A 14,251-nucleotide genomic window follows, 5' to 3' on the forward strand; every position below is an offset into this window, starting at 1 on the left:
GCATTGAACTTAAGCGATAGGATGCAACCTCTGGGAGTGTGGAGGTGTGAGCGGTGCTGGGAACTAAAAGCTTAATGCCCGGTCGGTACGGTGGGGGTACACCGGTGGTGGAAGCTGGCTGCATCCCAGTGGTCACCGTAGCCTTCAGTTGCCCCGCTGAGTGGGTTCGGTCTGGCTCCTCATGTGGAGAAGGTGAGGCATACATTATACCTCAAGCAGGAACAGGGCACCACACCACAGAAAGGGCCGGGGCGCCCTCTGAAACCCAGAGAAGCCATTTTGGAAAGGACGATGAGGTAACTTAAAGCATCTTTGTTAAGAGAAGCCAGTAAAAGGGCCACGAAAACACAATGTACCTGGCCAGGTATCTGCAGAGAGCCCGGCCCGGCGGCCCGGCCCGGCACCTGGCCCCGCCTGCTGGAATGGGGCGGGGCCGACCCCTGCCGGTTTGAATTGGGGGCGGGGCCGACCCCCTGCCGGTTTGAATTGGGGGCGGGGCCGGACCCCTGCCGGTTTGAATTGGGGGCGGGGCCGGACCCCTGCCGGTTTGAATTGGGGGCGGGGCCGACCCCCTGCCGGTTTGAATTGGGGGCGGGGCCGACCCCCTGCCGGTTTGAATTGGGGGCGGGGCCGACCCCCTGCCGGTTTGAATTGGGGGCGGGGCCGACCCCCTGCCGGTTTGAATTGGGGGCGGGGCCGACCCCCTGCCGGTTTGAATTGGGGGCGGGGCCGACCCCCTGCCGGTTTGAATTGGGGGCGGGGCCGACCCCCTGCCGGTTTGAATTGGGGGCGGGGCCGACCCCCTGCCGGTTTGAATTGGGGGCGGGGCCGACCCCCTGCCGGTTTGAATTGGGGGCGGGACCGACCCCTGCCGGTTTGAATTGGGGGCGGGGTTTCCGTAGTGGGCGCGAGGACCCCGGGGTGGTTTTGGACGCATGTGCAGAGCTGAAGCCGCCTGAGGCCCCGAGTTGACTCACTCACTCTCCGCGGGTCGGCACGAATTGTCCGTCTGGGGAAATGGAGTAATCGGAGCCGAGGCCCGGGCCGGCACTCGGTGGATGCGGGCGCTTCTGGAATAGCTGGAATCCACGCCCAGCTTTCATCTCCCCCCCCCCCCCCCCCGGCTCGGGCGCGCCCTTCCGGTGCGGCGAGATGGTGAATTTGGGACTGAGCCGAGTGGACGAGGCGGTGGCAGCGAAGCACCCGGTAACCGAGCACTGATGGAGCCCCGCCCGGCCCGGCCCGGCCCTGGTACAGGCCCCGGCCCTGGGCCTGCTGAGCGGGCCCCGCGCTGGCAGCGGGTTGGCCTGTTACTGGCGGCCAGTCCGCTGACGGGTCTGCCCCGCCCATCTTGTGTAGGAGCCCCCCCTGTCCATGGAGAGTGACCCTCAGTCCTGCTCCCCCTTCCTTATTTTTAAAATTTAATTCTGGGGCTCTGGGTGCGCAGGCAGGGCCGCCATCTTTTGCCCGTGCCTTTGTTACCCCAGACCCGACTATATCGATGCTCTCCTGGCCGGCCTCCCACCTTCAACCCTCCATAAATTTCAGCTCATCCAAAACTCTGCTGCCCGTATCCTAACTCGCACCAGGTCCTGCTCACTCCTCACCCCACCTTCATTTTAAAATGATCATCCTTGTTTTCCAATGCCTCCATCCTCTCGCCTCCTCCCTATCTCTGTAACCTCCTACCACCCTCCCAGATCTCTGCGCTCCTCCAATTCCGGCCTCTTGTGCATCCCCGATTTTAAATCGCTCCACCATTGGCGGCCCTGAGCTCTTGGAATTCCCTCCCTAAGCCTCTCCCTCTCTACTCCGTTAAACCTACCACTTTGACCAATCTTTTGGTCACCTGTCCTCATCTCTTTGTGGCTCAATGTCAAGTTTTGTTTGATTACGTTCCTGTGAAGAGCCTGGGGACATTTTACTATGTTGAAAGTGCTATATAAATGCAAGTTGTTGTGTTTGAATACAAGCCAAGTTTATGCAACCTGTCCTCATAATTGAACCCCCTAAGCCCAGGTGTCATTCTGGTGAATCTGTACTGCACCCCCTCCAAGGTCAGTATATCCTTCCTGAGGTGAGGTGTTCAGAACTGAAAGCAGTAACTCCAGATAGGATCTGACCAATGTAACTGTGATTGTAGGTTTTAGGGGTAATAGTGGAAACCGGAATTCCAGAGCTCAGGGCCTAGCCAGCTCAAGGCACAACCGCCAATGGTGGATTGACTAAAATTGGGGATGCGCAAGAGTCAAGAATTGGAGGAGCGCAGAGAACTCGGAGGGTTGTAAGGCTGGAGGAGGCTACAGAGATAGGGAGGGGCAAAGCCTTGGAGGGATTTGAAAAAAAGGATGAGAATTTCAAAATCGAGGCGTTGCCAGACTGGGAGCCAGTGTAGGTCAGTGAGCACCAGGGGTGATGGATGAACGGGACTTGGTGCGAGTTAGGATACGGGCAGCAGAGTTTTGAATGAGCTCAAGTTACTGCAGGGTGGAAGATGGGAGGCCGGCCAGGAGAGCATTGGAAAAGTTGAGTTTGGGGGTAACAAAGGCATAGTTGAGGGTTTCATCCATGTGAAGGTGCTCCCACAGTGCTGTTAGGTAGGGAGTTCCAGGATTTTGACCCAGTGGCGATGAAGAAGCAGTGATATGTGTCCAAGTCAGGATGGTGTGTGACTTGGAGGGGAACTTAGAGGTAATAGTGTTCCCATGCACCTGCTGCCCTTGCCCTTCTAGGTGGTGGAAGTTGCAGGTTTGGGAGGTGCTGTCGAAGAAGCCTTGGCGAGTTGCTGCAGTGCATCCTGTGGATGGTACGCACTGCAGCCACAGTGCACCGATGGTGGAGGGATTGGAGGTTTAAGGTGGTGGATGGGCTGCTGATCAAGCAGGCTGCTTTGTCCTGGATGGTGTCGAGCTTCTTGAGTGTTGTAGCTGCACCCATCCAGGCAATTGGAGAGTATTCTGCCACTCTCCTGACTTGTGCCTTGTAGATGGTGGAAAGGCTTTGGGGAGTCAGGAGGTGAGTCACTCGCCGCAGAATACCCAGCCTCTGACCTGCTCTAGTAGCCATGGCATTTCTGTGCCTGGTTCAGTTGAGTTTCTGGTCAATTGTGACCCCCAGGACGTTGGCAGATTCGGCGATGGTAATGCCACTGAATGCCATGGGGAGGTGGTTAGACTCTCTCTTGTTGGAGATAGTCATTGCCTGGCACTTATGTGATGCAAATGTTGCTTGCCACTTATCAGCCCAAGCCTGGATGTTGTCCAGGTTTTACATGTAGGCATGGACTGTGTCATTCTGACCTTATCGTGGCGGGAAGATCATTGATGAAGCAGCTGAAGATGGTTGGGCCTAGGACACCGCCCTGAGGAACTCCTGCAGCAATGTCCTGGGGCTGAGATGATTGGCCTCCAACAAACACTACCATCTTTCTTTGTGCTAGGTATGACTTCAGCCACTGGAGAGTTTTCCCCCTGATTCCCATTGACCAGTTTTACGAGGGCTCCTTGGTGCCACACTCAGTCAAATGCTAACTTGGTATCAAGGGCAGTCACTCTCACCTCACCTCTGGAATTCAGCTCTTTTGTCCATGTTTGGACTAAGGCTGTAATGAAGTCTGGAGCTGAACGGTCCTGGCAGAACCCAAATTGAGCATCGGTGAGCAGGTTATTGGTGAGTAAGTGCTGCTTGATAGCACTGTCGACGACGCCTTCCATCACTTTGCTGATGATTGAGAGTAGACTGATGGGGCGGTAATTGGCTGGGTTGGATTTGTCCAACTTTTTGTGGACAGGACATACCTGGGTAATTTTCCACATTCAGTGTTTTAGCTGTACTGGAATAACTTGGCTAGAGGTGTGGCTAGTTCTAGAACACAGGTCTGCAGCACTGTTCCTGTATCCAGTGCGCTCAGCTGCTTTTTGATATCACGTGGAGTGAACCGAATTGGCTGAAGACTGGCTGGGATCTGTGATGGTCGGGATATCGGGAGGAGGCTGAGATGGATTATCCACTCGGCACTTCTGGCTGAAGATGGTTGTGAATACTTCAGCCTTGTCTTTTGCACTCACGTGCTAGGCTGTGCCATCATTGAGGATGGGGATGTTCATGGAGCCTCCTCCCATTAGTTTAATTGTCCGCCATCATTCGCGAGTGGATGTGACATGACTGCAGAGCTTTGATCTGATCCGTTGGTTGTGGAATCGCTTAGCTCTGTCTGTAGGATGTTGCTTCCGCTGTTTAGCATGCATGTAGTCCTGAGTTGTAGTTTCACCAGGTTGGCACCTCACTTTTAGGTATGCCTGGTGCTGCTCCCAGCATGCTCTTCTACACTCCTCATTGAACCAGGGTTGATCCCCTGGCTTGTTGGTAATGATAGAGTGAGGAATATGCCGGGCCATGAGGTTATAGATTGTGCTGGAATACAATTCTGCTGCTGCTGATGGCCCACAGCGCCTCATGGATGCCCAGTTTGAGCTGCTAGATCTGTTAATCTATTCCATAATCTTATACTGGGCCCCATGGAGAGTGACCTACAGCCCCGCTCCTTATACTGGGCCGCATGGAGAGACCAGAGTAGGGAGAACAAAATAGCAAGCTGGTCAATCAGCACGTGGAGTGATAACAGGCAGGATCACCCTTTGGGTTCTGCCTGAATGTTGACCTGTTCTATTCTAAGAATGCTGTCTGACCTGTATATTTCCAACACTTTCTGTTCCTGTTGTAGATCTGTGGTTTATTTTTGTGAGCCGAGGCTGCCTTGTTCTGCCCCCTGTCCTGGCCCCTTGCAGGACCTATGGGATTTTGGGTGGAGGACCTGTCGCTGGCCGGGTGGAGTTACTCAGGCATCGGCAGTGACCCGTCATCTTTCCTTTCTTTGCCTTGCAGGGTCTCCAGGAGTATGCTGCTTGCCAGTCACGTGCATTTATGAAGGGCACTTGCACATTTGTATCAGGTAATTGTGCATTTTAGACAGTTGAAGACTTGCACGTTCTTTGGGCTCCCGGTTTAATGGTGTTGCAACTTTTCTTTCTTTTTAAAAAAAAAATAAAATCTATACAGGTACCATTGCTGCTTTTATTATGCAGAGGATGCTGAGCAAGAAGCTCCCTATCCCAGCACAGTGGAACGTATTACTGTCAGTAGGTCAGTATATTAAAATTTGTCCCTATTATACTCAGTAATGTTCAGCTGTATTGCACAAGTTTGTAACTTAATTAGTACACCTCATTCCATTGTACAACAGCATAATGTCCCGTTCTTCCTCCAGTCATTCCTACGTGAATACGATCAACATAAATTTAACGGGAGAAGTGTCATTTGTGACTTAACCGTATATAAGCATGTAGAAAGAAACCTTAATGGGTTTCAAGAAGGAACTAGACAGGTTCTTGTCAACAAATGGGATCAAAATTACCCTCCGGGCAGTACTGAGGGAGCACTGAACTGTCTTTTGGCTGAGACGTTAAACTGAGGCCCCATCTGCCCCCTCAGGTGGATGTAAAAGATCCCATGGCACTGTTGGAAGAAGAGCAGGGGAGTTCTCCCTGGTGTCCTGATCAATATTTATCCCCAACCAATACCACTAAAATAGATTATCTGGTCATGTATCATATTGCTGTTTGTGGGACCTTGCTGTGTGCAAATTGGCTGCCACTATTCTTACATGTGAGTACACTTCAAAATTACCTCATTGGCTGTAAAGCGCTTTGGGACATCCTGAGGTCCTCAAAGGCCCTGTGTAAATGTGAGTTCTTTAGTAAAGATGCACCATGGGGACTCTGTGGACAGGTGGTCTAGACAAACCGAAGGTGTTGTCCTGCCTGAAACTGTTGCCATGTTACTAAAACCAGATTGGGGCACATAATCTGCCAATTTGTGCATTTTGAAGAATGACCACTTGGGTGGCAAACAGGCTGGTGAAACCGTACCCCACTAATGGTTGGTGCCTTCAAGAGACAAGGGCGACATGGATTTGTCAACTGAACCCGACATTTTGCCTGGGATCTTTTCTGTGATATAGTTCCTTTCCCTGGTGCTTCACAAGGTGCAGTGGCTATTCATGGAGCGACTGGAGAGGTGATTTCCAAAGGTTTATGACAACCTTTAGTGTTCGTCAAAGAAAGAATTTGTATTTACATACCAACATTCAGTTGGCTTCACAGTCAATGAATTACATTTGAAATATACTCACTTACGTAGGCAAATGCAGCAGCCAATTTGCAAGGACCCACAAACAGCAGTGAGATTTAAAAAAAGGAAGATTTGCATTTATACAGCGCCTTTCACGACCCCAGGACGTCCCAAGGCATTTTACAGCCAGTGAGGTAATTTTGAAGTTTAGTCACTGTTGTAATGCAAGAAATAATAAATAATCATATAATCTGTTTTAGTGATGTTGGTTGAGGGATAAGTATTGGCCAGGACACCGGGAGAACACCCCTGCTCTTTTTCAAAGAGTGCTACGTGGCCTTTCACATCCACCCGTGAGGGTAGATGGGACCTCGTTTTAAAATCTCATCTGAAAGACGGGACCTCCCTCGGTACTAAACTGGAGCATCAGCTTAGATTATGTGTTGTAACGTCTGGGGTGAGGCTGGAGCCCAAACCATCTGACTTGGAAGCGAGGGTCCGACCATTGAGCCACAGTTGACACTTGGGACGTGTACAGCAAGAGTACAAAGCCAACAGCTGCTCGTATCAATCAGAACAGAAGTCACCAAATCCAATAGTTTGCAGAGGTGATTTACCAGTTAGCTCATGGGAATGGTTGTGGAGGGTGGCACAAGTTTGGCCAGCAGGGATGGGCTTTAACCAGGAGGTGGTTGAGCAAAGTTTAAAGTGGACCCCATGAAATCTCATGGCATCAGGTCAAACATGGGCAAGGAAACCTCCTGCTGATTACCACCTACTGTCCTCCCTCAGCTGATGAATCAGTCCTCCTCCATGTTGAGCACCACTTGGAGGAAGCACTGAGGGTAGCAAGGACACAAAATGTACTCTGGGTGGGGGACTTCAATGTCCATCACCAAGAGTGGGTCAGTAGCACCACGACTGACCGAGCTGGCCGAATCCTGAAGGACATAGCTCCAGACTGGGCCTGCGGCAGGCGGTGAGCAAACCAACACGAGGGAAAAACCTACTTGACCTCGTCCTCACCAACGTACCTGTCGCAAATGCATCTGTCCATGACAGTATTGGTAGGAGTGACCACCGCACAGTCCTCGTGAAGACGAAGACCCGTCTTCGCATCGAGGACACCATCCAACATGTTGTGTGGCACTACCACCGTGCTAAATGGGATAGATTCAGAACAGATCTAGCAGCTCAAAACTGGGCATCCATGAGGCACTGTGGGCCATCAGCAGCAGCAGAATTGTATTCCAGCACAATCTGTAACCTCATGGCCTGGCATATTCCTCACTCTACCATTACCAACAAGCCAGGGGATCAACCCTGGTTCAATGAGGAGTGTAGAATAGCATGCCAGGAGCAGCACCAGGCGTACCTAAAAATGAGGTGCCAACCTGGTGAAGCTAAAACTCAGGACTACATGCATGCTAAACAGCGGAAGCAACATGCTACAGACAGAGCTAAGCAATTCCACAACCAACGGATCAGATCAAAGCTCTGCAGTTCTGCCACATCCAGTCGTGAATGGTGGTGGACAATTAAACATCTAACGGGAGGAGGAGGCTCTGCAAACATCCCCAACCTCAATGATGGCGGAGTCCAGCACGTGAGTGCAAAAGACAAGGCTGAAGTGTTTGCAACCATCTTCAGCCAGAAGTGCCGAGTGGATGATCCATCTCTGCCTCCTCCCGATATCCCCACCATCATAGAAGCCAGTCTCCAGCCAATTCGATTCACTCCACGTGATATCAAGAAACTGCTAAGTTCACTGGATACAACAAAGTCTATGGGCCCCGACAACATCCCAGCTGTAGTGCTGAAGACTTGTGCTCCAGAACTAGCTGCGCCTCTAGCCAAGCTGTTCCAGTACAGCTATAACACTGGCATCTACCCGACAATGTGGAAAATTGCTCAGGTATGTCCTGTCCACAAAAAGCAGGACAAATCCAAACCGGCCAATTACCGCCCCATCAGTCCACTCTCAATCATCAGCAAAGTGATTGGAAGGTGTCGTCGACAGTGCTATCAAGCGGCACTTACTCACCAATAACCTGCTCACCGATGCTCAGTTTGGGTTCCGCCAGGACCACTCGGCTCCAGACCTCATTACAGCCTTGGTCCAAACATGGACAAAAGAGCTGAATTCCAGAGGTGAGGCGAGAGTGACTGCCCTTGACATCAAGGCAGCATTTGACAGAGTGTGGCACCAAGGAGCCCTAGTAAAATTGAAGTCAATGGGAATCGGGGGAAAGCTCTCCAGTGGCTGGAGTCATACCTAGCACAAAGGAAGATGGTAGTGGTTCTTGGAAGCTAATCATCTCAGCCCCAGGACATTGCTGTAGGAGTTCCTCAGGGCAGTGTCCTCGACCCAACCATCTTCAGCTGCTTCATCAATGACCTTCCCTCCGTCATAAGATCAGAATTGGGGATGTTCGCTGATGATTGCACAGTGTTCAGTTCCATTCGCAACCCCTCAGATAATGAAGCAGTCCGAGCCCGCATGAAGCAAGACCTGGACAACATCCAGGCTTGGGCTCATAAGTGGCAAGTAACATTCGTGCCAGGCAATGACCATCTCCAACAAGAGAGAGTCTAACCACCTCCCCTTGACATTCAACGGCATTACCATCGCCGAATCCCCCACCCTCAACATCCTGGGGGTCACCATTGACCAGAAACTTAACTGGACCAGCCATATAAATACTGTGGCTACAAGAGCAGGTCAGAGGCTGGGTATTCTGTGGCGAGTGACTCCCCAAAGCCTTTCCACCATCTACAAGGCACAAGTCAGGAGTGTGATGGAATACTCTCCACTTGCCTGGATGAGTGCAGCTCCAACAATACTCAAGAAGCTCGACACCATCCAGGACAAAGCAGCCCGCTTGATTGGCACCCCATCCACCACCCTAAACATTCACTCCCTTCACCACCGGCGCACCATGGCTGCAGTGTGTACCATCCACAGGATGTACTGCAGCAACTCGCCAAGGCTTCTTCGACAGCACCTCCCAAACCTGCGACCTCTACCACCTAGAAGGACAAGAGCAGCAGGTACATGGGAACAACACCACCTGCACGTTCCCCTCCAAGTCATACACCATCCCGACTTGGAAATATATCACCGTTCCTTCGTTGTCGCTGGGTCAAAATCCTGGAACTCCCTTCCTAACAGCACTGTGGGAGAACAGTCACCACACGGACTGCAGCGGTTCAAGAAGGCGGCTCACCACCACCTTCTCAAGGGCAATTAGGGATGGGCAATAAATGCCGGCCTCACCAGCGACGCCCACATCACAGGAACAAAATTTTTTTAAAAAAGCTTAAAGTCCCAGTTCCCAGCTGATTGGCTGTGCCCTGTGCCTTCAGCGCTCGGTGGAGCTTTCAAGCTCATTAAATTCTTCTCAGGTTGGAAGGTGTGGAGGGGGTGAGCCTTATATAAATTCACTTCCGAGTCGTAGCTTGCTGTTTGTACCACACTTCATAGGTATTTTTCACTGATATGTATGTGTGTTATATATAAAACGAATTGTATGCTGCTCACAACTGAGACATTATTTAATATTTTGTTCTCTGATACAGTGACGGGGTCGCTGGCGAGTTACGCAGTGACGCGTGTGGAGACGCAAAAGTGCTCAAACCTGTGGATTTACCTGGAAACTGGAGCAATGCCATCCAGCCATGACAAAGGTGAGGAGGATACAGAATACCAGGAAGTGAAGCATGTGAATGGAAAGGTGCTTTGTCTTTGAAACTGCCAGAGCTGTGCAAAATCCCTGCGATTTAAAAATTGGTTTCAAAGAAAGGTCAACCTGAAAGAGATTGGATGATGCAGTGAATTAGTTGGATACTGGTTTTTCACTTCTATGACCTGTTTGAGACAGGAGGGAGGGAGAAACCAGGAACCTACAGACCTGTTCGTTTAATGTCAATTGTAGGAAAGTTACTGAAATCTATTATCAGGGACAGAGTGAACATTTGGACAAATATGAGCTCATCAAAGAGAGCCAGCATGGATTTGTGAAGAGCAGGTTATGTCTGACTAATCTAGTGGAATTTTTTGAGGCTGTTGCATAAGGTAGATAAGGGAGTGTCTGTGGATGTTATCTATGGGTGCATAGAAGGCATTCGATAAGGTTCTGCAAAAGAGATTATCAAAAATGAATGCTTACGGAATTGTAGGTAACCTTAGGACATGGGTTGGTAATTGGTGGAAGGTGGGAGACAGAGAGTAGGAATGTACTCTGATTGGAATGTGACAAGTGATCCCCAGGGATCTGTACTGGGGCCTCAGCTTTTCACTGTATATAACGGTGACTTGGATGAAGGAATGGAGAGATGTGCATCTAAGTTTGCAGATAACACTAAGTTAGGAGGTACAGTAAGTTGTGTGGATTGGAGCAGAAATATACAAAGGGGCATAGACAAATTAAGTGGGTAAAACTGTGGCAAATGGAGTTCAATGTGAGAAAGTGAGGTCATCCACTTTGGACCCAAGAAAGACAAACCGGAATATTTTCTAAATGGTGAGAGACTAGGAACTGTGGAGGAGCGAAGAGATTTGGGTGTCCAGGTACACAAATCACTAAAAGCTAGTAGATAGGTACAAAAAGTAATCAAAAAGGCTAATAGAAAGAGGCTGGAATACAAAGGGGAGGAGGTTATGCTTCAGTTCTAACAGAGCCTTGGTCAGACCATATCTGGAGCATTGAGTTCAGTTCCAGGCACCATACCTCAGGAAGGATATATTGGCCTTGGAGGGGGTGCAGCGCAGATTCACCAGAATGATACTGGGGCTAAAAGGGTTAAACTGAGGACAGGTTGCATAAACTTGGGTTGTATCCCCTTCAATTTAGGTGGTTGAGGGGTGATCTAATTCAGGTATTTAAAATGATAAAAGGATTTGATAGGGTAAATCGAGAGAAACTATTTCCTCTGGTGGGGGAAATCTAGAACAAGAACAAGAATCTACAACCTTAAAATTAGAGCTAGGCTGTTCAGGAGTGAAATCACTTTTTCTCTCACTGTAGTGGAAACCTGGAACTCTCTCTCCAAAGGCTGTGGATGCTGGGGGCCAATTGGAGCTCAAAACTGAGATCAATAGATTGTTATTGGGTAAGGGTATCGAGGGACATGAAGCAAAAGTGGTAAATGGAGCTGAGGTACAGATCAGCCATGATCTGATTGAATAGTAGAACAGGCTCAAGGGGCTGAATGGCCTCCCCCTGTTCCTATGTTTGAATACTGTCCAGTCTGATGAAATGACTGTTACCTCTGTCTGCAAGGATTCTCTGTGAATGAGTTTGGGTAATCACAGCCCAGTTCCCAGGTATGGGCCCCTACAGCACAAGACTGATTTACTAGAAACAGTAAATTGGCGCTTTTTTTTGTAAGTCGTTCTTGGATGTGGACTACATTTGCCTTTGAGTGACTTGCTACGCCTTGGAAGGCATTAAGAATCACCCACGTTGTGTTGGATTGGCAATACCTTCAGGGCTAGCAGGTTCCAGTTGGATTTTTATGACAATCTGGCAGCTTTTATAGTCAATCTTTCTGATTTACTGCCTTCAATTTCATGGTTTTGATGGTTTAGCAGTATAACCACTAATACTGTATCCCTGGCTACAGAACGGAAGGTGTGGGAAATAGACAAATGTCACTGCAGTAAAGGATTCTCTTCTAAGGTTCTGTCTGAGGCACATTATTGGGACAGTGTAGAGGGAGCTTTACTCTGTATCTAACCCATGCTGTACCTGCCCTGGGAGTGTTTGATGGGACAGTGTAGAGGGAGCTTTACTCTGTATCTAACCCATGCTGTACCTGCCCTGGGAGTGTTTGATGGGACAGTGTAGAGGGAGCTTTACTCTGTATCTAACCCGTGCTGTACCTGCCCAGGGAGTGTTTGATGGGACAGTGTAGAGGGAGCTTTACTCTCCATCTAACCCATACTGTACCTGCCCTGGGAGTGTTTGATGGGACAGTGTAGAGGGAGCTTTACTCTGTATCTAACCCGTGCTGTACCTGCCCAGGGAGTGTTTGATGGGACAGTGTAGAGGGAGCTTTACTCTCCATCTAACCCATACTGTACCTGCCCTGGGAGTGTTTGATGGGACAGTGTAGAGGGAGCTTTACTCTGTATCTAACCCGTGCTGTACCTGCCCAGGGAGTGTTTGATGGGACAGTGTAGAGGGAGCTTTACTCTGTATCTAACCCGTGCTGTACCTGCCCTGGGAGTGTTTGATGGGACAGTGTCGAGGGAGCTTTACTCTGTATCTAACCTGTGCTGTACCTGCCCTGGGAGTGTTTGATGGGACAGTGTAGAGGGAGCTTTACTCTGTATCTAACCCGTGCCGTACCTGCCCTGGGAGTGTTTGATGGGACAGTGTAGAGGGAGCTTTACTCTGTATCTAACCTGTGCTGTACCTGCCCTGGGAGTGTTTGATGGGACAGTGTAGAGGGAGCTTTACTCTGTATCTAACCTGTGCTGTACCTGCCCTGGGAGTGTTTGATGCTGGCAGTGGGTTCTGGAAAATATTCCCTTCTCAGCATTAACATCCCTTCAAATGAGTAGCAGAAAAAGCAATTTACTAAAAAGAATAAAACTGCCCGGTGAGCTGAAAAAATGACTGTGGGTGAGTCTGGGCCTTGTTCCCTGTCAGAGTTTATTGGGTTATCTTTCTTTGTTGGCCTAAAGGTCCAATTCAGTTCTACCAATTTCACAATGCTGGTGGAAGATGAGTAAGCAGGATGTGAATGTTTTTAATGGACAAATCAGGATTCTTTGAATTTTTTCAGATCACAAGATCTGTTCTCCCAAAGGCAGAGTCCTGCTGACAGTGAGTTTCGATGGGCTATTCATCCATGGGAGTTAATCTGTGTGTGCTTTCCAGGAGGAGGTCACTGTACAGTAATCAGGGGTGGAAACTCGGGCTGATTTTGTTTTTCCTCTTTCCTAACCCAGGAGCACTGATGTCAGTTGTACCCTCCTAACCTGATCCAGCTGAATTCAGCTAACTCGCCACGAACCGACAATCTAAATTCAGTGCCTTTGGGAGAGCGCAGGTGAAAAGTGAATCTAAATCAAGAAATAGTATGTGGTGTTTTCACTTCCGGGGCCTGACAGATGATAGAGATTTCCCTCTATCTAATAGCTGTGGCCATGCAGCAGAAACATGCATGTAATGGGTGCTGCCTACTGGCTAGTGCCACAGCTGAGGAGCACCATTGCAACCAAATGCACCACCAGATCCCCCAACACCTTCCTGCCTCAGATGCTGCCGGGTTCACAGTTCGCAGTAAGGGCACTGTTGAGGCGGTTTCCCATTGCAAGTTCATTCCTGTGCAGCAACTCCTGTTCTGTAAAACACCATCAGCCATTAGTAACCATCCAGAGGCCCATGAACGGTTTGATTTTATTTTTGTTCATTTTTAAGATAATTAGGGGGAACTGAGGAGAATTTTATTTGTGCAGCAGGTTGTCATGACCTGGAATGCTCTGCATGAAAGGGCGGTGGAAGCAGACTCAATAATCCCTTTCAAAAGGGAATTGGATAAATACTTGAAAAGGAGAAATTTGCAGGACTATGGGCAAAGAACCAGGGGAGTGGGACTAATTGGATAGCTGTTTCAAAGAGCCGGCACAGACATGATGGGTCGATCGGCCTCCATCTGAGCTGTATGATTCTATTCTATTTGCAGGTACAGAGGATCAGAAGACTGACTCTGCGGAGAACACTGACACTCGAGGAAAGATAACTCGATATGGCGATGTCCTAGATTAAATGCTGTAATTGCTACTTCAGCTCGTGCTGTATTTCAATTTATTCAAACAATGTGCAGGAGCAGAAAATATTCCCTGCGCTACACACTGCAAGGTTTATATTTAATTTTAGTTCCTGTCTTTTTATTCCTATTTCTCCCTTCCTGAAGGTGCTGACTCATGTTTTGGTGCTTCAACCAAATGGCTAGTCTTCATGTGTGTGCTCAGACAGTTGAGTGTTTGCAAGCTGTTTACCACGGGGGCATCACAACTGACCCTGATCTACGTTTACACACACTCACACTCACACTCCGTCTCTCACTTGCCTCTGAGCCAGAAGGTCAGCCGTAGCTGTGTGCAAATTGG

General features: G+C 49.5%; 1 protein-coding gene across 3 annotated transcripts; it reads left to right on the top strand.

Moving 5' to 3' along the window:
* The first annotated feature begins 911 nt into the window (after positions 1 to 911).
* tmem141 (transmembrane protein 141) lies at positions 912 to 13,927 on the top strand. 3 transcript variants are annotated; one of them, XM_067977874.1, is made up of 5 exons: positions 912 to 1,206; positions 4,885 to 4,951; positions 5,059 to 5,142; positions 9,709 to 9,816; positions 13,088 to 13,927. In XM_067977874.1, exons 1-5 carry the CDS (start codon positions 1,153 to 1,155, stop codon positions 13,114 to 13,116), a joined length of 342 nt encoding a protein of 113 aa, XP_067833975.1. In that variant the 5' UTR covers positions 912 to 1,152; the 3' UTR covers positions 13,117 to 13,927. The 3 variants fall into 3 exon arrangements, with proteins under 3 accessions (XP_067833975.1, XP_067833973.1, XP_067833974.1); XM_067977872.1 differs by having other exon boundaries at positions 918 to 1,206; positions 13,825 to 13,927; XM_067977873.1 differs by lacking the exon at positions 912 to 1,206 and adding an exon at positions 2,479 to 2,691 and having other exon boundaries at positions 13,825 to 13,927.
* Positions 13,928 to 14,251: the final 324 nt, after the last annotated feature.

Source organism: Heptranchias perlo, unplaced genomic scaffold (assembly GCF_035084215.1).
Source record: "Heptranchias perlo isolate sHepPer1 unplaced genomic scaffold, sHepPer1.hap1 HAP1_SCAFFOLD_185, whole genome shotgun sequence".
NCBI lineage: Eukaryota > Metazoa > Chordata > Chondrichthyes > Hexanchiformes > Hexanchidae > Heptranchias > Heptranchias perlo.

Coding starts and splice junctions, on each gene's coding strand:
- tmem141 (XM_067977872.1), top strand. CDS start 1,153: ATGGTGAATTTGGGACTGAGCCGAGTGGACGAGGCGGTGGCAGCGAAG. Junction 4,952..5,058: donor CACTTGCACATTTGTATCAG/GTAATTGTGCAT, acceptor AAATCTATACAG/GTACCATTGCTGCTTTTATT. Junction 9,817..13,824: donor GCCATCCAGCCATGACAAAG/GTGAGGAGGATA, acceptor TTCTATTTGCAG/GTACAGAGGATCAGAAGACT.